Source organism: Coturnix japonica, chromosome 11 (assembly GCF_001577835.2).
Source record: "Coturnix japonica isolate 7356 chromosome 11, Coturnix japonica 2.1, whole genome shotgun sequence".
NCBI lineage: Eukaryota > Metazoa > Chordata > Aves > Galliformes > Phasianidae > Coturnix > Coturnix japonica.
The window spans coordinates 2,319,008-2,344,850 of NC_029526.1; the positions used below are offsets into that span (position 1 = coordinate 2,319,008).

General features: G+C 39.1%; 1 protein-coding gene across 2 annotated transcripts; it reads right to left on the bottom strand.

Moving 5' to 3' along the window:
• Positions 1–5,322: 5,322 nt before the first annotated feature.
• PLA2G15 (phospholipase A2 group XV) lies at positions 5,323–24,205 on the bottom strand. 2 transcript variants are annotated; one of them, XM_015873556.2, is made up of 6 exons: positions 23,963–24,205; positions 17,568–17,724; positions 14,927–15,045; positions 13,544–13,642; positions 12,329–12,553; positions 5,323–9,285 (listed from the first exon to the last, which is right to left on the bottom strand). In XM_015873556.2, exons 1-6 carry the CDS (start codon positions 24,096–24,098, stop codon positions 8,774–8,776), a joined length of 1,248 nt encoding a protein of 415 aa, XP_015729042.1. In that variant the 5' UTR covers positions 24,099–24,205; the 3' UTR covers positions 5,323–8,773. The 2 variants fall into 2 exon arrangements, with proteins under 2 accessions (XP_015729042.1, XP_015729043.1); XM_015873557.2 differs by lacking the exon at positions 23,963–24,205 and adding an exon at positions 23,080–23,189.
• Between the last annotated feature and the right edge of the window lie 1,638 nt (positions 24,206–25,843).

Here is a 25,843-nt window from a genome sequence, read left to right on the forward strand (position 1 = left end):
AGAATTGGGAGCCAAACCTCAACTGAGGTTTGATCAACATTGTGTTACTTTGTGTGGGATTAGTTACTTTAGCAAAAAAAACCAAAAACAAACAACAAAAACAAAACAAAAAAAAACATTATACAGAAAATACATTCATTCACACATTTTCTCAAATATTCTTTTCTCAGTTAAAGTAGAGTATACCATCTTTGTGCTTACTCTCTAGCAGGTGATTTGTTCTGTAGGCCTGTTGTGGTTTTATGAGTTTTGGTTACTGGTACTTCATCATAACAAGCCAAAGATGGTTCAGTGAGAAGGCACTAACTTAAAAAAAACATACACAATTAGATTCTGGCTAGAGGAGTTCAAACAAGTTATCTGTGTCTTTGTGTCAGATAGGAACAGCATCACTTCCCTGCAGCTGGAGATATTACAAGACCTAAGCAGGCACGACTGAAGCGAGGATCTCACCTAGAGTGATTGACATTATTTGCTTTGTTATTTTGCCCTCACCCAAAACTCTTGAACATTTGTTTCACAATTTCTCCATCCAATAGTACTTTCGAACACCTAAATTTTGTAAAACAGGGGTAACCAGACCAGATGTCTAAAAAAAGGTACCTACTAATCTCCATTTGCATTGGAACAAGGGAAATTCTAACAACAGTAAGCTGCCTCCAAATAATGGCACCCACTCAACAATCACATTTCAGCTATGAAGTGCCTACTTAGAGTTCTGTTGGACTGTCACTGATTTTATTTGCACACTTGAGATACCTCCCACTATTTCTTCAAGTGTGGCATTAGGAAATGTATCAGATTCTTTATACCTCTTCTAAGCATGGCAGCCAGTCTTGCTGGCTCTGCAGTTTGATGGCTTTGCAACAACTGAGCAGCCTTCCTTCCTCTTCCATTACTATCCACACACATCCGTACATCTATCACTTCAAGGTAAACTCCAGGTAGCAGCTAAAAAAAGTAAATCACTTGAACTACAGCAGCATTGCTTTTTTAGAGGGGAGTGTTTCAGTGACTTAAACTGTAGGCAGAATATAAATCAAGGAGGCAGCAAGTAAAAATAGCACCAAAATGCCAGAGAGTCAAAACACTTTGTCACTGGATTTTTAAAATCACCAAAACTGAATTACGTGAGAATTCATTCAATCTCTGACATAAACGTAAGTAGAAAATAGTAAGTACTAGCAGATATGTCAGCAGCGTGGTTGTAAAAGTCTAGTATAGTTTTCTGTGGTAAGAAGCCTTGGCAAGTTATAGAAAATGCTGTCACCTCAACAAATTAATACCCTTTCCAAAACATCATGTTGTAACACTGTAGTGTAATGGAGCAGTAAGAGCAATGTGGCAAAGTCTTTGGCTGTAGCAAACAAGGACAAGCCCAAATGCAGCAGCTGCAGCCACAAAAACAAAGGGAAAAAAAAAAAGCTGCTTATCTTAGAAAGGCCCGAGGTATGCAGGGATCTCCAACAAGATACTCTCACTTCCACTGCCAACACTTAAATGAGGTCTGGGAAGGGGTGGATCCTGGCTTCACCTCTTCTGCTCACTCAGGTACATTGCATGCACCTGAGCTCCCCCAGGTTGGCCCTGCCTTCCACCAGGTGCTCCATCGCTGCTTCAGGCCATGACTTAACATTTCCACTACACTACACAGATCTGGACACACATTTACACAGAGATACCATAAAAAAAACAACAACAACCCAACAAAACCTCAGTTTAATTGTATCTTGCACTGTAAAACAAGAACCGTTGTTACTTATCTAGGATGACAGGGTGATGAATCATGTTCATAATAAATAGCATTGGCTCTCCTGCCATATCTTGACACTGTTTGTGTAAAGAAAACACTATCAAGTCACTTGAGGAAAAATTGTCTTCTCGTTTGGGCTAAGTTTAAGTATTTAAAGAGATTTCTTTCATCCTGTGTTTTTTATATAGGTACAAAGACCGCTATCACAGCTAAGATAAAATAACAGTCTTCCTGGCTCGGTTTGTTTAGACTGCTAAAACCTATACTACAATTGTTTGACTACCTCAGATGCAGCAGTTTTAAAAAATAACAATAGTGATGAAAATACCCAGCCTGCAGGACTTCCATGCAACTGAATTTGACTTCTGGCCTGATGATTATGGATTCTTTACTCACATCAAGTGACGTTTTTAGTTACATGTGCAATTACAGTTTGGTCAATAATTCTGCCTTCCCAGAAATGCTGTTAGGTGTGAGTCAGTGGTTACAAATTAAGTGAAAAATTTAAGGTACTCAGGTCTGTCTGTTTTTCAGCAGCAGGGTAATAAAATAGATCCAGCAGATAATAAAAATAGCAATATGTTGTTTTTTAAGTTATCTGCTCTGTTTTTCTACTTCGCAGTTCTGTATACTGAGAATATATACAACTCCCTCTAGTTGTTTAGAAGGAATGTATGTTAGGGAAATAGGTGCCTAAATGACAAGATCTTAAAAATTCTATAGTGTAGATGTATGCTCTGTTGTTGGTGAATCACATGTTAAATCACACACTTGTTATTTAATCTGAGTGTGTAGAGGAGAGTGGACAAAATTCATGCTTCACATTCTTTTATTCATTTTGAATCAACCTGAAGCCTTTTTCATCTGCGTAGAACAATGCCAGCCTAACTACTTAAAGTTCCCCTAAAAGCAAGATCTATGTACGGACAAGTACTTGAGGATAGGAAACATTTTGTGGATCTTAAATCTTCTTTTCAGTGTAACCCTGAACTTCTCAGGTGAAATTAACATGTAAGCCATTCAACATTATCAAACTTAAATAAGACTGCCCTCTACTGTGCTTTTAATATTAATCATAAGCTTGTGCACTATATCAACTATATCTACATTTCCTGACATTATTCCCCAGGCTGATTCATGATTTCAAAGTAATTCACACACAGATTTACCAGAAAGCTGCCCCAAAGTATAGTAAATTTTAGTAAAGTATTATAATAAATTACAGTATAGTAAATACCGTAAAGTCCAAACTCTTCTAAGGTTGTTTAAACCAGCCCACCTGTACAGCAAAGCTGTAAACCAAGATGCATTAGAAGATGTGCAAGGAAAATCACAGTGTATCTGAACCAAGTTCATCATAAACCAATTCGTATTCATGAATTCTCCCATCTGCCAACTCCTAACTACATTAAAAAATATATATCACATTCATTATAGAAATAATAGTACATTCTTCAGCTCTAGGTGCTCAAGCATAAGTATTTAAAATAAGTAAAAAACAGAACAGATTTTATATATATATATGCCACTATAACTAATATTAATGCCTTGTTATTATCAGTGAGGATCACAAATCTCAAATGCTACTGACTGGTAAGGAGCAAGAAACATAAGGCTGTACACAACTCTTTTCCTTCACCATGTCTTATTAGTAAAACTGATTTACTTATATCCAGGGCAAATGTCAGAAGAAACTAAGCTCTTAGTTCAGGTCCTCAGGAACTGAAGTTTTGTTTCAGTGTAGGAAAGATTTCTGGAGGACAGGACAGTTTCAGACTTGCTTGCACCTTCCAATACTTGGAAAGTCTCCTGCATACTGCCATATCATCTTTTTCTAATGGAGTAGAAAGATGGAAGTTGAGATATGAAGCAATATATATTTCTCAGTAAAATACATTAGGTTAAGATCAGATGGGAACTTCTGTTGGCTCTATCATGCAAGGCAAGGGAACATTTTCACCTTCACTTTCCTTAGCTCAACAAAGCCTTGCCACTGATTTCCAGGATACTCCACTAAACATTTGTGGAGATACTACTCCCTCTAGAGGCTGTATTTATACCACAAAACCAGAGCATAATTTTACTAAAAACAGCATTCTGTTCATCTTGAAAAAAAAGGTTCTTGAAGTCTTGCTATTCATTCCCAGAAGAAAAATGAACACTGATTTTCATGGCATAAGAGTCCTTGGCATTCAATTTTAAATACAAGCATCAGAGTATCCCAGGAGGGAGGCTGCAATTCTGGATACCATTGCTGATGTCTGAATTCTAATCCCAGGTATTTCCATGCAGAGTAGAAGTGTTTTACTGAAAACATCCATGAGAACTCATTGAAGCAGTTACAGCCTCACAATCGCGCTGTTGCTGAGTGTTTGGTAATTCCTTTCCCCCAAATTCAAATCCATTGTATTTCTAAGCCCTTACAGTAAAACAAAAGCCTTAAATGAACAAATACAGAGAGCTCAAAAGTCATTGCCCCTTGACAATATGCCATTTTCTTTTGTTACAAATGCAGTCTTTGCAAGCAAGCTTCATAACTACATACAGCTGGAAGAGTTGAGGAATTTGTGATTTTTTTTGAGTGTCTGGATATAATAGTATGTTCTGAAGAAAAGCACAAACACTGAGTTAGAATAGCCTTGATCAACAGGTGGCAGGAGAAAAGTGAAACTGATGGTCACGATCTGCTCAAAGCATAACACAAATAACTGTAATATGCCATGGACTCCTGGGTTAAAACCTAAATTTAAGGATTTAGTCCAGTACTCAGATTGCTCTAAAAATAACAAAGATTACATTCTGAGCACATAGCTGAGAGCAACACTCATCTTCATCAAGCACCTTTAAGCGCTCACAAAGTGCAAACAGTACTTCAAGTGGTAAGATAGGGTTGAGCGGGTAACACTAACTACAACCTGAAGAAGTTCTCCAAGTGCTGATGTGATAGCACTGTTTGTTTCTTGCTTCCAAGTCTGCTGGCTCTGAGGGAATTCAACTGTTTGAGAATTCAAGAGTTAACCCTTAAATGAATGGGCCTTGTCAGATTATTTCACACAGAACTAGTGGTCACCAGTTCCATGAGCAGGAAGGGATGGTAGTATTGGGAGATTCTATTTAGCTGCAAAAGCCAAGCAGCCTGAACATTGACAAACAATTAATGCCATCTGAACACCAATATTTTGAGTAAAATATTGTATATGAATCTTGGATTTCCTCAGCTCATATTGCATTTTACTTTTGCCTGAAGAATGTTGAATCAAGAATTAAATATCCCAGCTTCAAAACAATTACCTGTACACAAGCGTGGAGCACTCTGAGAGCTTTCTGCATGCAAAACAAGCAGCAAAGAAAGCAAAAAATGACTTGAGTAATCTCTGCCTCATAGCTTTATGAACAGGAGAGTTTCTAGTGTAGTAAAAGGGGAAAGGAATAACATCTAAAGACAGATTCATTTGAGGAATTAACTAAAAAACAATTGTGAGAAAATGAGACACTTCAGTTTTTTTGCCCAGGGTTTCTTAAGCTGACATTGCATCTGAGAGGCGAGACACCATTCACAACATTACAAGTTCTGTTAGATCAACTTTATTATGTTATCAAAGTATGACAATAAAATATTCAAAATCTATCAACTGCATTCATACACAAAAAGGGCATATAAAATGCTAGGTCTCAGAATATACGTTCCGTACAAAATACTGTTAAATGTAGAGCAGCAAAGTCTTTGCCAAACATTCCCTGAATTTAAGAGGGCCTTGAACACACTGTGTTCCAAGAACTACCTTAATACCAAACATTCCTTCCTTTGGTCTGCAAGTCCTTTGCAATTATTGCTAGTTATTGAAGCTTTCTGTTTTTAAACAGAATCACACAGTGACTCTGAGCCTCTTCAGAAGTATTATGATAAAAGCCCCTCCAGCATTTTCTGTACATGTAGTCTAAATGAAACATATTTGGTCCTCAAGACTGCTTTTGGTTTCTAAAAACATTCTGGAAGAATAAAACCAAGTGAAAGTTACAGAAAGAGATATGATCCACATGTCAGGTACAACAAAGACGTGTCAGTAAATTCAAAGATGTCAACTATGCAGCATGGCAAAGCACCTGAGTTACTCCTTGTGAGTAATTGGCGCCTGCCCATCTTTCCTTAAGGATATAAGGCCTTAGAACACTAATTCCCCACAAAATTCTATAATGCTTAAATACTATGGCTCTGACAGGCCTGTAAAATAATGCTAAATACTCTTGCCTTTCAAAGGAATGCCTCAGTTACCTGGTAAGCACTTTTCAAAGGGCTGAGTTGAGCCATTCAGTTTCAGTAACCAGAATAATGAACTTGCTGCATTTCCCTTGACAATGAAAACTCCATCCTGATTTGCAAGAAACTGAAACTGAAGAGGCTGAAGATGGTTTAGTAGGAAAAAAAAATAAAAAAATCTCAAGCTGTAGATGTAAAATGAAACTATAGTCTGTGAAATTATCAGGTCAGACTCTCACCAGAAGCACTGACTGTACTTGCCCTATCACATACTGTAAAACCATGTTGTCTGAGAATGTGTGTTTTGTTTTGTTACAAAGACCTGAAAAAACTTACTTTTAATCAGGAAAGCAGACAGAAGTTTATTTAAACACAGACTATTGGGCTTATCTCCTCATGGACAGCTAAAGATAAATGTAGATTAATTGTTCACAAACCATCAGTTAAGAGATGCAGCTAACTGATGTCAAACAGCACAAGATCCCCAAAATCAGAGAAGAATGTTTCTTTTTGTGCCTCCCAAAAGTACTAAAATTTTAATAAGCATCTTTTGAAACAACCTCCTTTGGATCTTCGTGCAAAACTCACTGTCTGAGACTGAGAATGCAACTAACTAAAGTGATACGGATCTAAATGAAGCTTAGAAACATTCTCCAGATCAGGTTAAGAAATGTTTGCTTACACTTTTCTCAGCTTTCAGCCCTTCATGCCCATGCTGGCAGCCCCCAGTTAAGCTTTCAACTCTACTCATTTGAGTGTCTATTGACAGGCATTCTTCTTCAGCAAGAAAGGTTGCTGAAAGGCTGTTGTCAGTAATTTCTTTCTGTTACAAGCCAGTAGTGTAGCAATTTATATATATATAAAAAAAAAAGTCAGACCACAGGAAGAGCTTTGTCTTTGAGCAGTCTTGGAACACACAACTGACAGCCCTGCATAACATAGAACACTCAGCTAAAGGACTTGTGTGCTTTCCTTGCAACCCTCTTCATTTCAGCAGTAACCAGTTACAAGTGGCTTGGGACAGCATGGTTATTCTCTAGGAAAGTGCAGACAATATAGGTGCTGAAGTGGGCAACCGATGACATGACAATTCCTTTTTAAACATCAGGAAAATGCATCTTCACCCTCATTTCCAAGATGCAGTGAAAAAGCAAAGCTAAATAAGCAATTACAAACCTAGGAAGATATTGAGCTTATTTAGGTTTCTAGCTTGACTTTTCTTTTTTTTTTAGACTTATAAATGAATTCTGAATTACAGTTTGAAACTTTAAGGCTACCTCCTGTGCTAAAGTATTTGCATTCTACAACAGGAGTTCAAACCCATCATTTAAAAATATTAGTTTTACATCTGATGGCCGCAAGGATTTCACCAAAATAGTTATAATTTTACCTTTCAGAGAACTTCATATTCTTAAGTAAATGAATTCTCAGTATTTCCAATGAGTTTTGGAGATTAAGCCATTTTTTCCTGGAGGACCCAGCATTTAGAAAGCATTGAAAGGTCTCTTCTGAAAAAGTCCATTCTAACTGCATGCCTGGTTTTGTAGCAAGCAAAAGAGAATCTCCTAGTGAAATTATTTCTCCCATGGTTGTACATGCCATGGCCCTTAGGTTATTACTTCTGTGGAGTTCAAAGCCGAAACATGTTTTTCTAAGCATTGAAAACACAGTACTGTGGGAATTTAACTGTTACTTGTTTGATTATCTACACATTTAAGGAACAGTGTATCTCAACTTCCTGAAAATGCAATCACTACTTAACCGGTAAATGAATTAGAAGTTAATTACTTGACTGACAATGAGGTTTATATTTCATACTGAATTACACTGGTTTCCACTCCCTGCCCCAGTTCAGGAAGGTTACTTCATTTTTCATGAATACTCAGCATCCATTTCTACTTTAGATGATTATTTTTCACCCAAAATTGCAATCCTGCACTGTATGCATTGTTTGCCAGTATTCAGCTCTACCAGCTTTAATTTACATGCTACTCTACACAGAAGAGGAAGGGCATTGCAGAGCACTGACCACAGTTCAGCTTCTTTCCCCTCGTAAAAAAAATAAAGCAGTGTGAAAATCCCTTAAGCTCCAGATTTTAAGTCATCAGGCTTTCAATAAGCTAACTGTTCTTTTTTAAAGCTATATGGTACCTAAAATAAGCTTAAAATAATTCAGACACCATTGTTCCCCCCAGAAAAACCTTAACAAAAGCAAGGGTGGATATGACAAAAAAGATAGTAACAGTACCAGACAGACCTCACACCCATTTTACCTGGTAGATATATACATTTGAAAACTAAGTTAATGGGCTGTGGGATCAGAATACAGAAAATCCTTTGAAAAGAATTTGCATGGGTTTCTTAAATTGTTAATATCCTTCCCTTGTTTTATGGGAGTCAGATTGCAATGCTTCCCAGCCCTCCCACTCCAAACCCTTCAAAGACCACAAAAAAAATCATAAAGTACGTGCATGGGGCTGCACAGTCTCTAAATGGAAGTCTGTGAATACTGGACAACACTGGAGGCAACAAAACTCATATTTGAGCAAGTTCTTAGAATATGAAAATACTATGAATCTTCATGGACACAAATCAGAGACAAACAACTATTTAGGACACCAACCAACTCCTTGAACGTAGTTTTTAAAAAAACAAAACAAAATAAATAATTCAAATATCTAAGTATCAACAGATCAAAAGGCATTCTCCCATATTTAAGGGAAGGCATCACAGGTGAGGAAAACAACTGTCAACACAACATATCACAAATTAAAAAGCAGCTTTTTCACATATGAAATAGTAGTATCATTGGATAGCATTTGAATGTGTTCATTTCCTGAAAGCTCAAATATCACCACTTCCTGTTTCTGCATGTCCACCCATTTTTGACATTGCAAGGCACTCTGTAAGTTCACTGTACCATCCCCATCACTGTAAATAATCTTGGGCTCTTTGTCAGGAAAGCTTTCGTAATGGAAGGAATCAGGTGTTTCCACACCAGTACCATAAAGACAGTGTATGCGTACACCAGGTGGTATCATCTGGTAGACCAAGGGTTCAGTGTCTTGTCTCATGAGCCAGCCATCTTCAAAGTCAATGTCCCTATAGAATTTCCTGTAGTCCCGCAGGGTGTAGTTAGCAGTAGGTGTGCTTACAAAGACCTTGTCTGCAGGCCACGTGTAGTTGTAGGGGAGCATCCAATTTGTGGAAACAGCTGATCTCTGCTGGTCTCGAATCTTGAGTGAACTGATGACTGGTATTCTATTGTTGTCACCTTAAAAAAGGAAGAATTTTATTATACACAAAACAATGCATGGATCTTGTGAGCAGCAGCAATTAGTACCACTCAGTGGCAACATGAGTAATTATTCTTTTTTGCTTACAGTGAAAGTTTGAGAAGCTTCTCACTTATGACCACCTTAGTGGTCAACTTCTGCAGAATAATTTCTGATAACTTAGAAGTTTACATAAAACTTAGTGGATAAATGCCTGACAGACCTACCAAGAGTACTGCTTCCTTTCTAATAGACTCATTTAGAAAAGACAAAATACTTCCTGTATTAATCATGTAAGAAATCAGCATTTCCTAGGAATTATACCAATTGCAAGTTTTATTTCAAATGTTATTCTAGAATTATGTTCTGTGACAATTCTACATGTAGACCATGGTTTTACTGAAAGAAAAGAAACATTACTATTCTTAGGCCTGTAGTAACTCATGCAGAGGTCTTATGGGCTAAACAAAAACATTTTCAGGTTTGCAAATTCAAAACAAGCAGAGAAGTATTATTTCATTCAGAATAGCTATTAATCATACAGTAATTTTTCTGCCACTTGGCACAGAGCATTTTAACATGTCCTAGTAGATTGCTTTACAGAGGGTGTACATGTCTACAATTGAGGAAAAACAGGACATTCTTGTAGTAGTTATCTAAAAAGGATAAGAAATAAGCAAGAATTTGTCTCTGCTGTGTACTATCCAGTAAGAACTCTGTGTTCTACAGCTAGCAAAGAGTTGATACTTCTTAGCATCTGGGGGAGTGCATGGCATATCACTGATACCAGCATTTTCCCTTGCAGTCAGCAGTTCAAGACAACTGCTGAAACACTTGTATTTCTCAAAATATAGGTTTTCTGTAACACTGTAGCACTACTGTTTTCTAGCAGCTCTGATAATCTGAACTGTATCTTGCCTTGGAAAACAACAATACTTCAAGGCCCAGTTAGTAACTACTACACTTGAGAAAAGTTTTCACCTGGTCAAGCTTTAAGACCTTTCAGTCTAAATCTAGAGAGCTAAACATTATGAGCAATAAATGTCTTATATTTCCATATACTTAGTAAACAAAGTTGAATATTTTACCCAGTTTAGACTTAATACATAACTACAGTTTGACCAAAAAATTAAGAACAAGATATTCTGCAGATTAAAGACTGTCCATTTTCCTTGGCACTTGGTTCCAGAGATGGCTCAAATTAATCACGTGAATATGTTACACTTTATATCCAAGTTCCTTCAGATTTTAACCATTCCTCTTGTCTTTCTCCATATAAGACAAAGCCATTTAATACATAGTATATATATTGATGGAGTTATTTTAGACTGAGAGTTTTTCTTTTTCATGGTAACTGGCTGATCAGACTTATTCTCCATAACTGCAATTGCTGGCAGATTATTTTGTTATTAGGCAGTAATTCAGATCAACTACACTACAAAAACTGAAATATCAAAACCAAAGTCACTGTTCCTGAAATAGCACCAAACTGTATTTTCCAGCTCCATAAGGTGGCACTATTGGTTCAAGCAAAAAGACCTCACATACAGTTCAGTCTTCACTACCATTTCTAGAAGGACATGGAGACATCACAAGCATAATCCTATGAAATGGCTAAAGATGAAACTCACAGCAAAAATGAAAAACATCCTAAAAATTTGTTTCACATTACTGTGCTGTACAAATACTTAATTGTGCACACTCAAAGTTAACAAACACTATTTGCAAGTTCTCATCAAAACAACAAAAACCAAACAAGGCCTGAAAAAGAAAAAAAAAAAAAAAGTAGGGAAATCTGTAGCAAGTTTACTTAATTCCTGTAGAATAATAAGTACAAAACCTGACCCTCTTCCAGCTTTTTCTTTCAGAACAGCTCATCAATACTTAAGTCCTGTACTTCTGCACTTCAGGAGAAAAGTACCATATGGTAAATAACACACGTCAGTCAGCAGGCATTGACATCGTACTGTATGAAATAATAGGTCTAAAGAAAAAACATAGTTAGCATCCCAAGCTGGCAACCAGAGAAAAGAATCATTGAATTTTGCATGTGTTTGCCAGGGAGCGAAAAGAATGACCTTACTACTAGCAGTAGAACTGTTATAAGCACTGCAATTCAATTAATAATGTATAAATCTGTACAAACACTCAGTTTAAGTTTTTGGACTTTTCATTAACTGAGTTGTGCACTCCTATTCAGAATCAAATTCCTTTGCTAAGCAAAGCATTCTTCTGATCTGTCCATGCATGGCTGGCAATTGCCACATGCCCTGCATTTTAATGAAGTCCAGTTCGTGATGTCAGCTTTGTTTGGGAAGGAAGACCAAAGCTAATAAATCAGAAGCAATCCATAATTCAGACAACAAAGCTTAGGTGGCAAAGTACAAAATACAGGTTTGCCATGAAATAATTATGGTATTACATGATCTACATCATGCGGTAAACAAGTTTCCGTTAGTAGAGTTACTTGGTGAAACATACTCTCCCATATTAAAGTCAAGGGCATATCCAGTATTCTAAACTTAAGAGCTCAAAGATCCATTTCCTTTTTCTGCAAATCTTGAAGTTCAGCAGGCAGGCATCTGTGCTGTGGGCAGCACACCACTTCATCATTGCATCTGTAAGTTTCCCTTTATGTTCATCTCAGGCAGCTGTGTGATATTTAATCAAAGGGAACTATTGAACGAACTGCAGTTAGTGCTGGATAAGCAACACTGAACAGAGAACAATCGTGCTGAAGGCAGAAGTGACAGAAATAGAAGGCACCAGGCCAAACAGCAGCTTGTGTCATCTGCTGTAAAGAAGTTAGGAGAGATCAAGAGGAAGCACACAGCTAATCATTAGAGGATATAAAGGCTTTGTCCAATTCCATGAACAAGACAGTCAGGTAAAAAGAGTGTGAAACATTCAGGCGCGGTCACTTAAAGAATACTATTTTTAACTTCATATTATCTTCAACTCTCAGCCTCCATTTTTAGTATCATCCACATTTAGTATCGTGCACTATTAATAAAGCACATTGCAAACCCTCAAATTACATACCTGAAGCCAGCACACGGAGAGTTTTGGCCACTCCTCCCCATGGAGCACCTAATGACACGTAGTCTTTTATGTATTTGTCTTTCCATTCCTGAGTCTGATGATTGAGGAAGTACAGGGTGTACATATTACCCATGCTGTGGGCAATTAAGACAACAGGACTTCCATACTGCTCATACATCAATTCTATCATCTTGCGAAGGGCCACAAAATAATCTCTATTCTCATCTAAATGGAAAATACACATTACATGGTTATAATCACTAATGGTTGATATTGTCCTTTGGCACAATTCTTTACAAGGTTATACTCTGAAGAATCAAAAACAAAAACCCAAACAATGCTTCTTTACATCACTGGTTTATGAAACAGTGAGTCTTTAACACATCATTCATTCATTTCCTACTTCTCTGAAGCAAGTATATTTGAAAAAGATACTCCAATTTCTCTCATCTTTAAAAATAAATTTAAGCCCAAATTTTCCTCAGAAATGTCCCATGTTGATGGAACACTAACTGTTCTCCCACAAAAATCCATCCACATTCCCTAGGAGCTGCTTTTTTGCCTAAAAAAAAAAATGATATAAAGTTAACAGGTCCAGAAAGACTCCTGAGTTGATGAAATAAAACTTACTAGATTATTCTTATAAAGGGTACATAAACCAGTTACCAGCTTATGTTGTAGATAATTGCTATAAGCAAGGTTAACTTAAGTGAGAATTCCAGCAGATTCCTCCTGGCACAATATGCTCCATCTCTATTACATATAATTAAATGAGCTTTAAAAAAAAGTAAAGAAAAAAAAAAATCAATAAAAAACCCATTTCCGTAGCCCTGTAATAAGATACCAATTCAGTGTAACAACTGCATTATGACTTTGAAGTAGTCGCATCAATAGCAAAAGTCCACATTGTCGATTTTCTTCAAGCAGCATTCCTGGATGCCAGGACTACATGCTTCATTTTTTTCCCCAAGGCAAACTTGATACTAGAATATTGTTATTAATAATAGATATACTATTTCTTCAGTATAAGCTCACAAGCTGAAAGAAATCCTACCACAGAGCTTTTATGTGGGTTTAGGGATACCCAGTCCTCAACAGCTAACTCAAAATTGGTGTTTTAATGAAGTTGTATAGCTGGGATGGGGGAAAGAGACCCAAAACTATCTGCTTACTGGAAGTGTCAAGAAAGTTTTGTACAAACAAGACATTATTTACTTGGTGCCTTTCGCCAGTCATAAGGTGCTCCTCTCACATCTTCATCACGTTTGTAGCCCCAGTCTACTAAACTCTGTACCAGCATATAGAAGTAACTGCCTGGAGACATCAGATAAAAGAAAAACAATGAAAAGATTAGCATTATGAAAAGAAGCCTGGATTCATTACACCTGATTCCATATATACAGACATTAAAGCCCTAATCTTACAAATCTGACAATCTAGGATCCTGCATATTAAGCAAAATGAGTTATGCTAACCGTCTCCAAAAATTAAAACTTCTTAACTGCTGACTTATCAATCCACAACAAAACTTACTAAACACAGCATTATTGGGGGAAAAAAAAAATACCCCTTCTATGTCTGACCACTGAACTGTTTAAAAAACACTAAGAAATACCATAGAGTCATGGCCTTTGATTGCAGATCAGTTTCAGTTATGGCATGTAATACATCTGTAAAGATTATCCCTGATTTTGCCAACATTCAAATGAATTGAGCAATAAAAGCTTGAAGTGTATCAAAGGGCAAAATTCTAGAACCACTCAGAATCATTTATCTATTCATCAGTTAGGATGGACAGAGATGGGAGGCTTCTGTAGCAAAAACGGAAACACAGACTGGCTGTAAGAATCTAAGTATATATTACAGGTTTTGAAACATAGGATGCAAGTATTACAGTTAAAATGGATCTAGTAATAGCATAAGTGAAGCATCAAAACATCTTGATTATCACAGCCATTTTAACATTTTGAACAATGCCTCATTTGTTAGTCTTGATTGCTTATATAGTCCCTGACGTAAAACGCAACACTAAGAACCGTGCAAACAAAATGACACAGAAATATTTTGCAGCACAAATTTAACTGTGTAAATATTCTGACACGCCAACAAGAGAGATGAGCAGTTGGAGCTAGATTTTCCTTAAGGTACTTTCCAAGCCAAGCCATTCTATGATCCTATTTCCATCCAAATCCTTTAACTCATACTTGACACCAAATAACACTGCTCAGAACTAGGCAGAAACAGTGCTTGTATTTGGTATTTTGCTTGCCAAGCTTAAGTCACAGGACTTTCTACTGCATCCATCCCACTTTCTGAAGTGACTTGAACACACCTATGTAAGTTTCATACAGAGGCCCTCAATCTCACACAAGACTGAGCAGTTTTCTTATCTCAATTCATCAGACTAAACAAGAGACAAAATGATGTACAACAAAAAGACTGAAAAGCAAAGTGAGCAACATGCTACTCTACTGCAAAAACTATTTCTACTTGCAAACAGAACTCTATGCAACAAGCTACAGAAATGTGATTTCAAATTAAAGGACATACCATAAAATCCTACAAGTGACAAAGATTTCAGACACAGCTGCTACATACCAACGCTCCTTTTACTTGGATCAAGGAATTCCAAGGAAAATGTCTGCCCAAAACCTGGGACTCTGATATCCACTCCATCTGGTGGTTCCGTTACTTTGCTTGTTCTATTATATACCAGCCTGGTGGAGAAGAGACATAACATGAAACATCATATTACCACATGACAGCTTTTATCTGTATTGGGCTGTACATTCTGAGTGCAGTAACAAAAGCTTTAAGTGCTATTACCAAGAAGTAAATAAACCAAACATAAGTAGTCTGGTGGCTAAGTAGTCATAACACAGCTATTTTACTTAGTTTTTATGCCTTGCATGCAGAAGACTTATCTTCCTTGTAAAACAGGGCTTATAGCATTATGGCTGGGTTTCAGTTTTAGAACAGTACAAGCTACTTAGTACAGTTCTACACCATTTCATTGTGCATCAAGCCACAGAATGGAGAAAGTTGTTAAGAATGTAAAAATGGAGGTGTGGCATTAGAAGACATACTTCTAGAAATCAGTTATTAGACAAAGTCCCCTACTTAAAAATAATTTATGTCTGTTTAAAGAGACCCCATGAGGTACTAAGGAAGCCCTTGAAATTTCTTGACTGATAAGAACTGGTATCTCAGGAAAGAGAAGTATGAAATGTTCTGTGAGTATTTGAAAAATCCTCTTGAAATAGGAACATCATGGAGGGTTTGGGGTTTTGCTTAGTTGTTTTAATGCCTTATCAATACAACTGCAGTTCCTGAGTACTGGCTCTTATCCCCAGATGGAGGTCTTACAATCTGAATTGATACTCAAATAATTACACACACACACACAAAGTAAAGCAGAGGAATTATTACATCCCCTTCCCCTCCACACACTGCAGGTTGTAAGAAATGGAATTTAAAACTTAAGATCCATTTTACAGCAGCCCACAAATTTGAAGGTCTTTAATTACCATTCTTCTCCCATCCGCCTCAACCCCCCCCCCCTCTCCACCCCCACCCTTGGTTACTTTATTTGATCAATCTGTTCATTCTTTCAACAGAAAACGCTAAGCTGCTACTAATTAGCAACATAGAGTCCATTTTCTATACGCGCATAGTTATGTGATGAAAGCTAGTTATGAAAGCTACAAGATGCTACTTTTAACAGAAGGAACACAGATAATCTAAAATATTTTCAGCCAGGAAACCAAGCGGCATATCCCTCCAGCATTCTGTTTATATTACAAAATATATTTGGGTCCATATGTTTTTGGTACTCGGAAAGCTACAGGCAAAGATTTGCTCAATACATAGCATTACTCAGAAAAGGCTGGGATCAAAAATTACTTTGAAGCCACACACAGTTCAAATTGGAAAATGAGTAACATGGAATGGTTTCCCATTACAGAAAAACAATTGCTTATTGCAAAAATATTACTTGCACATAGGTCAAGGCACACAGACTAAGCAGAAAAGCAGCATCTAGATCAATTTATGCTATATATCTTAATAAAAGAAATGCATCCTTTCATGTCATAGTCAATACTGCAATGCATGCAACCTGGGACCTCCAACAAGTACACTTATCAATCCTAGACACAGCCAATCAGAGACATGCTTTGACTCCTGAATTTTCCCAGCCATGTTGAAACACATTCACGTCACTGCATTCTTGAATGTGTTCATATGCTACTCTTTGAAGTATTCATGTTTTTCACATCCTGCTTTTCTCATATACTCATTATGGTTGTTCATAAACCAGGAAAGATTTGCAGGGGATTTTGCCTAACCAGGAGGAGCAAAACAGCATTTTTGAGGAGGCACTGCTACACTGCCCATACTACAAAAAGTTAGAGCAATTAATTTCATTATTGAAGGATTTTTTAAAATTGTTAGTTGCTATGCTGTGATATTCACTATCACCCCAAAAAAGAGAAGGAGATTTAGGATTCCAGTCTCATGTCAGTGTCTTTTGTGTGCTATAAGTTTGTCAAATTCATAACTACATTATTAAAGACTGTGAAAGTCTGTAAAGATAGGTTAAAATTCAACTGCCACTAAGCTGAATACATTCAACCAATATAACATGCAGGTACAGCATTTTTTAATTGCACATGCTAAAAATTGTTTTCTTAAAGTTATTTACAGTTTTTATAATAATGTAGTCCAGGAGCATTGACTAAATTTGTATAACAAAATAATTAAGGAAAGACTTCCAAACTGCACTTAAAGGACTCCACACATCTCAGCTGCCCATGGAAATTGCTTCCTAATGACTGCCAAGGGAAGTACAAGCTCTTATTCCTCCAGTCTCTCCTCTCTGTGCTATTCACTGTACCTCCTCCTTCCCACTTACCTCATCAAAACTTCAGTAACTCAAAGCAGAAAACGTTCCACTTTAGATAAGTCTACGGAAGTCTGCTAAGTGCCCAAACCAGCACATAGTAACTGGTGGCAGAGGGAGGTGGAGGAAACTAAGAGTCTGATTTTTATCACTGATGGCAAGCTACCACACAGTTGCAAAAGCCACATCCTCCAGTTCAGCTTGTTAGTCCGCCTAGCAGAACTCGCTAGTCATTTCTCACTGGTCGTGAATATGAAAGTTTAAGGTGGAAGCAGTGTACCAGCTGTATCAGTCTTAAGGGAAAGAGATAAATACAAAGAGCAACAGATGCAGTCTTACCTGATATTGTCAATCCAACAGTCAATGATGACAGGCAGGAGCAATTCTAAGTTCAGCCACAGCGTAAAGTAACTGTCAGTCTTCTTAGAGCAGAGATAGTGCACTACTGATGGCTTATCTAATTTTGCTTCCAACTGATTGCCTAAGTCCCCTGGAACTGAAAAATATGAAAAGATTACACTAAAATGTAAGAGTATGACAAACAAATTGTATCACTGCAGTCTTTATATGCAGCACCACAATGCTCAGAGATAATAGTCCTCCCACCTTCAGCCACCCAGGCTGCACCCCACCACAGAAGATATACCTCAGGACTCCTCCATTGCCTACCCCACCTTTTCATTAGGTTTTTAGTGTTTTTATTTCTTTAGCCTTAAGTGAAATGCTGAAAGGTCCAGTAGCTGACCACAGTTTATTTTAGGTCATATTTCAAGGACGCTGATATACTGGAAAGCTTAATAAGGAAGATTATAGCATTGCATCACACTCTAGAAGAAGTTTACTGAAGTTCAGTCGTGTAACCTCAGAAAAAGCTGTTTAGTTACTGCTTGTAGAACTATAAGGCAACAGCTTGTTCCACAATCTTGTGCCTGTTCTGGCTGCTGTATCAGCACTCTCAATTACAGGAAGAACGGCATGTAATTCTATTTATATCAATCATTCATGGCTGACCAGCTCCAGCAGCAGAGCTGCCAAGGACAAAACAGGTTGAGATTTTGTGTTCAGGTCCAAAGCAAAGCAAATTATACAGGTGATATTTTGTTTTACCGTGGAACTCATTTGTTTCAGTAAAAATCAAATTCTTCCAGCAAAGATATTTCAAAAGCTTAGATAAGCACCTGCAATAACATTTAGAATTTTAAGAAGATGACGTTTCCAAACAGCACTTAGTCATGAGCACACCTGCTTGGAGTAGGAAGGCTCCCAACTCTGAAGATTATTATAAATATACTATAAACAAGAACATTGAAAGCAGGAAACTGCATACGGTCTCCCTTGGACTTATAGGAGTGATTTTAGATTAACTGCAAGATTAATTTGGTCAACATATTTTATCCTTAAGCTTCAAAGAAAGAGGCTGCATTCATGCATCCAGTAGAAAAAAATGAGAAACATCACATCCCAGTTTTTAACTCAAGGGATGTCAACAAAAGTTGGTTAACAAAAGTGGTACTTCTATGTAATGCTTAACAAAAGCTAAGAGACGGGTTGCACTGGCACAAAGATATAATACTGCAATTCAAGTGTCATGAAAAGGTATGGTCTGTTTATAAAGCAGGTATTAACCCCAGTGTCTTTATCATGTTTACATATTCATATTGACAGTGAAGCATCTGATCACTGTAAGCTCACAAGTGGTGGGTTATTTTCAAATATATATGCTGCAAGCTAAAAAGAATTTGTGATGAAGCTATAGGGAACAAAGTACAAATTTTGATTTTCCAAATTATGTAAACAAGCACGCAAGATCTCCAGTCCTCTCCCCATGCAACTTAAGGGTGTTAATGATTTACATTTCAGCTGAAGAGCTACTTAATCACTTTTTGATAAGTAACAGGTTAGAAAAGATCACACTGAAGATGAATTCTGTGGGATAAGGACTCACCTTTTTTGCATTTTTTGTGATAGAATTTGCAAGCAGTAGAAAAAGGACATTTCTCTCTGCTTTTAGTCCATACACAAAATTCCTGCAGGCAAAGCAGGTTTTCTCCTCATCCCCACATCTACCAGTACCTACAGTTTCTAGGTCTTCTTACAAAGATATGACAGGAGTACCTTGCTTTTTAAAGCCTGCAGACTGACTCCATACATTTACAAAACAACTAGAAGTGAAATCCTACAAAATACATCACCACAAGTTAAAAATCAAGCGCCCAAGAGAAGATCTCTAACAGTACCCGCTGTCCTTAGATTGCAACAGTGAAGTGTATGTGTTAACTAATGAACTGCTACACTTGGAAACAAAGCAATTCCATCAGATTTGATGATCTCTTTCTGCATATCCTGCTTTTCAGTACGACGAATCCCAACAGAACCCATCCTGATACACTGACAAACCCAGTTCACTTTAATATTACAAAGTCTCATTTTTGTGTTGCTTTTTTGTTTGCCTGAACTGCACTAATATTACCATTATGTCTCCTTCTGGAATGCATTTTCATTGATTAAGCTTTATAGAAAGCATATGTACAGATTTGAGAGCCTAGAAGAAGCTACAACTTCTCCAAATTCAGAATTAAAACAATTAGCTTTAGGATATACAGATACCTGTACTGAAGAGTTAGTGACTGATTGACAGTTCCCATTAGAAAGCTATAAGCAAACTGCAGTCTAGGAAACAACTTGCTTGAATACCCCTCTGGAAAATTTGGGGAAAAATAGTACCTGAATAATAACTGAAAAATATTAAGTCTGTCTGTAGGGCTAATAATCCACTGACTGGTATATTGTTCTGGCATTTATCTGAAGTGCAAATGCCTTTGGATAAAAATCAGCTATCAAATATTTCTCATGGGTTAAGACGTCCCTCAAATAACTGCCATGCTTTTAGTTCTAGATGTTGCCCTCCTCCAAACCAAACCAAACCACATTCTCCTGAAAAGTTATTCAAAACACTGACTGCTTCTCTTTAGGTTGAATGTCTCAGTTGCTTATAGAGTCAGCAACATAGTGCTGTAGAAAGGGCCCGTGTTTAAAATTAGGAACAAGAAAGCAAACAAGATCTCACATGATACTTCTAGATACCTCAGATCACATGAGGCATAAACAGTTAAATCACTGCTGACATCCAGCCAGCTGACCACACAAACACACACTCCTCAATTAGCAGTCAGCAGGAATTCAGATAAACCTCTTTTGCATGTAAATCAATTATTAACACACTTCATTTAGGCATCTTTCTAGAAAACTTTAGCCAAGTACCTAACGAATTGTTTGCAGAAGGTATCAGAACATTGATATAGTCAGCTCTAAAAGGTAAAGAGTTCAGTGAATCCACTGCTGATCTTATAAGGACAGGTTATTGGCCCCCAAAATTGATAAGGTGTAAGATAAGCCATCTACCATCACTGCATACTATATGAGAAAACGAGGTGAGAATTTCCTAATAGGAAAATGGAAGAAATATTTCTTATTAGAAGTGTGTTAAGTATATAACTGAACTGATAAGAAGAGTGCAAGATTGATTCTAATTGTGCAGTAAACATGAAGCAGGTCTCTAGAAGCACTTGCACACAGGTTTGGTTGTCGGGTTTTTGGGTTTGTTTATTTTTTGAGATCGATACTGTCAATAGAGCAGAGGTGTCAGGTAGTTTATCTTGTTTCTTTCCCATTTCCCTGTATGAATATTGTCCTGGAAGAATACAAAGTCAGAGGAAAAACATACCCGAATTATTTTCATGCCAAGTAGCCCCATGTTCCCTGAAACACCTGAGGGAAGGACTCTAAGACTGTCACCTCAGATTTTAGTCAGTGTTGTCTTGGATACTGAGCTTTCAAACAAGACTCTGGAAGTAAGGTTTTGACTTTTATCATGTTTATTCTCTATTGCACTACCATGTGAATAACCTTCAATGCTTTATTTAAATCTCAGAGAGAAAACAAGCAATTGCCCTAGAGTATTTTGCTTTCTACTTAGATCAGTTTGGTCCGTGTTCTACTTTCATATGCACAAACACGCTCTGCAGACATCAGCTCCTGCTATTCAGGCACCATTTGATGGTGTGCAAGCCAGCATTTACCAATCCAAACAGCATTGCTGCTGCCCACATGCCTTGTACCAGCTCCTTTTCCATTAAGGCAGTTAAACTGCAAAATTGCTTACTTCTTCCTCAGCATGTTTGTTAGTTCTCTAGCGCTGTAGCAGACAGATGACTACAAAATGACCAGTAACTTCGTACAATGAAAGCAGGGAGAGCACTAATGAGCTATTAACTTGGCTTAGCTATTTCACAGAAGCTCGCTTTGGCTAGTTAGGTAGCTCTACACATCTGAGATCTGTTGGCAATTCAGGAACTAATATCTCAGTAGCTACAGCCAGTTGTTACAAGGTTATATCCGAACAGCTTGTCTGCTTTCAGATTAGAGAGGCTCACAGATGCTTGGTGTTGTTGTTTTTAAATTTAACATTGCCTGGAGAGTAAAACATTACCCATATAAAAACAGTGACCCATATTTACAAGCTGTGGTTCTAATTCCTTCTCCATTACTTGAGTAAGCACAGGTTGCAGCTGCAAGTGGGGTCATTACAGGAAAATGTTGAGAACAAGTTGCACTGGGTCTTATGACCAACACCGGTCTAAAATATTTATGAAACAATCATTATGTTGACAACATTCCTTTGAACAGCATTCCTGCCTTCTTTTAGGCCATAAGATCAGATGGCTGACTTGCCACAGAGTAAGACAAAACTTCTACTCCCTTTTCTGCTTAGAAGAGTTCAAAACACCCAAGCAGACCAAGAAGGAATTACTCAGATCATGAGACCACATTTACTACAAGTTATGCATAAAACTGAAGGCATGTGAGGAACTGAGGGTCTAGATGCCAGCCTGGTAAACTGAGAGGATCAACTCCACATACCCATCTCACAGTGACTTCAGAAACACCTCAGGCCTGTGCTGCCCACATAACACAGCCTGCAGGTACATCAGCTTCCTCTGCGTTTGGCTCTCTAGCACAGTGTGCGTTTTTCACCCCTGTCCCAAACACCTGTTAAGCCAGCACTTAGAATGCCTCCCTAAAAATGATTTCTCTTAAACCTTTCTACCATCCTCATCACAGTAATTCCTAAAAAGCTTATCTCAACATAACATGTCACAGACACGAGAAAGGTGAAGAAAAGGTCGTGAAAAGCAAACTAGAATCAAGATGGAAACATGACCGACAGTCACTCCTTCTCCTCCTTTATTTGCTTGACCTTCACTTGCTGTATCATGTCCAATTGAAACTAAGCTCCTGGTGCAGGTGTTTGCTGTTTGTTTTTACAAAGACCTTAATTTGTATGCATCAAAAACTTCATGCATTTTGCAGTAGCAAGTTATAGCAGGTCCCTGCCTAAGAGTGCCTACTCTCCTCAAATACAGAGAAGCCTAAAAGAAATGATACTGGTTGGAAACGCTGAAGCTTCGCTTTCTGGACAGGCCAGGACCAGGTGGCAGAGAAGAGCATTTTTTAAGACACAGAGGAATAGAAGATGCAGGTTAGGTAACTTAGGCTAGGTACTGTGTGATAAAAGCTCACTCTTAACAGCAAGAAAATCTGTTTTTTAATCCACTCACTGAAGTATCTGTACTCAATCACACAGCACTAGCCAGAATTTCTCGTATGAACACATAGATCGGTCACTGCTTTTAAGACCAATCTTAAGTAATGTATAAGCTTACAATTCATTCATCAGTAGTAACTTCATGCTGCTATATTCAGTATCCCCTTATCCCAATTGCTTCTAAATCTTCTCTGATCCCTTCATAGCTAGAGCTGAATATTGGATCAGCAACAAAAACACTCTCACCTCTGTCAGGAAGAAGCTTGCCACCAAAGTAAGCACCAAGGCTTATTGCTAAACCCAGCATTACGCAGCGGAGAGATGGGATAAAAGGCTGCTTCCAGCCTTCAGGGACAGCACTCAGAGAACTGCTCACATTTCAGTCCCAGCCTCGAGGAAATCCTTTCCTGATTCTTCTTCCGAATCTACATTCTCTCAGCTTGCTCAGCCATCTACCGCTGCTGTGAGCTCACACACAGCGTGCCTGGCAAACACACAGCACCTTTTAAAGAAGTTCTTGGTCAGCAGTTACTCTTCCCTGACAGAAGTTTGTAGCAGCAGTAACACAGTCAACAACAGAACCTGAACAGTTGTATATGTACAGAGCCTTATGCTAACAGCATGTTTTCCTATTTTCTTACCATTTTCTTCTATCTTTATCATCACTGTTATTCATGCAATGAGAGCACAAAGCACGCAGAACGTGGTTACAGGTCTGACCACTCACATTAATGTCACCAAATGCACCTGACCAGGACATGGGACTGCTCAGGGACTACAGCTGCAGCAGACAACTTGTTCAAACAGCCCTAATTTATTTACGATGCTTATCCATGGACACAGAGAGCTGCTAAGGTTTAACTCCGCAGGACCGATTAGACACATAGATCTTGTGTATTTGCCGTGAATTACCGGGTGTTCCCGGACGGCAGCACAGGCCGGTAACGCTCATTGCGCATCGCTGTGAGCCGAGCTGTTGTTTTCAGCCGCCGCTCCCCACCCTGCCCACGGACCCCCCCGCAGGACAGGGACACCCGGTGCCTCCCGAGCCCGCTGTGCCCCACGGCGCCCAACCGGGCACTGCTCTGCTCCGCACCCGCCCCGTGCCGTGCCCCCGCCCGGCTCTTACCCAGCACTACGGGCGGCCCCGCGGGCCGGCGGCGCGGCAGGCACCCAGCGCCGGAGCAGAGCAGCAGGAGAAGGATGCTGAGGAGGGGGCTCCTGCCCGGGTGCGGGAGTAGCCTAGCGCCGGCCGGCGGCACCATCGCCCCAGCGCATAACCACGCAGCTGTCTCGACTCCTTTACCCGTCGCTCCGTCGGTGCCGCCGCCGGAGTGCGGCCCCGCCGCCCGGCCCGGCCTGAAAAGGGCTCTCCCCGCCCCGGCCGCAGCCGCCCCGCCCCAGCAGGCGTCACCAGCCGAGCGCAGAACCAAGTGGGCACTGCCGAGCTGAGCTGCCGCTCCTCCGGTTGCGCTGGTAGCGAGGAGCGGCCCCACGACGGCCCCGCAGCTCCCGACCGACGGCTGCGGGGCCGTGCGTCAGCTTCATGCCTCTGTGTGCGCGCTTGTGTTGTCGTGGTGGCTCCTAGGGGTGCAGTAAGGGGCGTTTCGTGTCAGATTTATACATAAACATAGCGCAGGAGGGGTGCGGTCTGCATGGATTGAGGAAAAACAAATAAACCTTAGGATGGCTGTGGCTATTCTCGTTGCAGAGTCGCGGGATGAGTGCCAGTATAAAAGCTCATGGGCAGTGCAGTGCTTCAGGCAATGCCTGGCTAATGCAGCAGCTAATTGGTTCACGGTATCATTGAGGCCTGAAATTTGGCAACACTCAAAACCATTAGACAGTTCACACGTATAACAAGAGCAGGTAGACTTGTAATTACTGGGTTTTAAAGCTAGAAGGATGTCAGTCTTTGTGCTTGGTCAACAGCAGTTAGTGGAAGCTGCCCACTCAGAGTGAGGTGCATGTTGGTTACTGGTGGTTGTGCAGAGGAGCAAGGGTGCCCATAGAAACAGAAACTGAACAGAGGGCAGAAAAATGGTGCCCAGAATCACTGTGATCACTCATAGCCAACCGTGATCCTGGGAATGAACAAGATGAAGCTGCCTTGCTTCACTCAAACATCCACTCCATGTCCTGAGCTAGGTGTTATTGCTTCCTGCTCAGGGAAAAGCTGCTGGGGTCTATTTGCAACAAGGGCACCACAGTCTGCTTCAGACCTTTTTGCATTCCCCAGTGTGATGCTAAACTGAAATATGCCTGTCTTGAATGGTTTATGTACTGATGTGATCAGTATCACAAACCAAGAAATCAGTGGGAGATACCAGAAACCTGTAGATGTAGAATGTAGAAATGCAGTGTAGGAAACTACTTTTCTTGTGTCATTCAACCAGCTGCATGCATTATATGGTAGAAAAATGAAGCGGTTCTTGCGTTGTTGATCAGCATCCAACATTTGTATCTGCTGCAAAAAGAGGCACCAAAAAGATGCACACGAAAAACAGACAAACAGCCTATTGACTGGAATTGAGAAAAATGGGGTGGGGTTGGGGATGGTGTGGCATTAACATGGAATGAGAAGGACACATCCTTCCTCCTGAAATAAGACAGAGGAAGAAAATGCAACGAATCACTCGAGGAAGCTAAAGCCGAGTCTAAATCTAGGATCGTGCTCTTCCTGGCAGCTGCCACACCTGTTATATTTGTGCTAAGGGAAGAGATGACAACATGCAATACAAGCAGAGGCCTTGGTCTGTCCCTGAGACAGGTGCTTAGTCACCGCACAAGTGGTGACTTGAAATGACCTCCTACTAAAACAAACTACAGGGTGTGTATGTATGACAGACTGTAATGCTGGTTGCAACACTGATCATGGTGTAGGAATTAAATGTTACAAAATGCAGTGCAAAACCTTAAGGAAAGGTAGAGCAGTATTTAAGGAAAGCTGATTTCAATCACTTGGTCCTTCTGTCCTTCTCTCATATTATTATGTTCAGTCCAAAGCACC

Bases quoted from the DNA above. Each gene is read 5' to 3' on its own strand.
- PLA2G15 (XM_015873556.2), bottom strand. From the start codon at position 24,098: ATGGTGCCGCCGGCCGGCGCTAGGCTACTCCCGCACCCGGGCAGGAGC. The intron at 17,725-23,962 runs GTAAGAGCCGGG...CATATTTTTCAG, and splicing joins GGGGCCGCCCGTAGTGCTGG to TTCCAGGGGACTTAGGCAAT. The intron at 13,643-14,926 runs GTATGTAGCAGC...TGATGTCTCCAG, and splicing joins TCCAAGTAAAAGGAGCGTTG to GCAGTTACTTCTATATGCTG.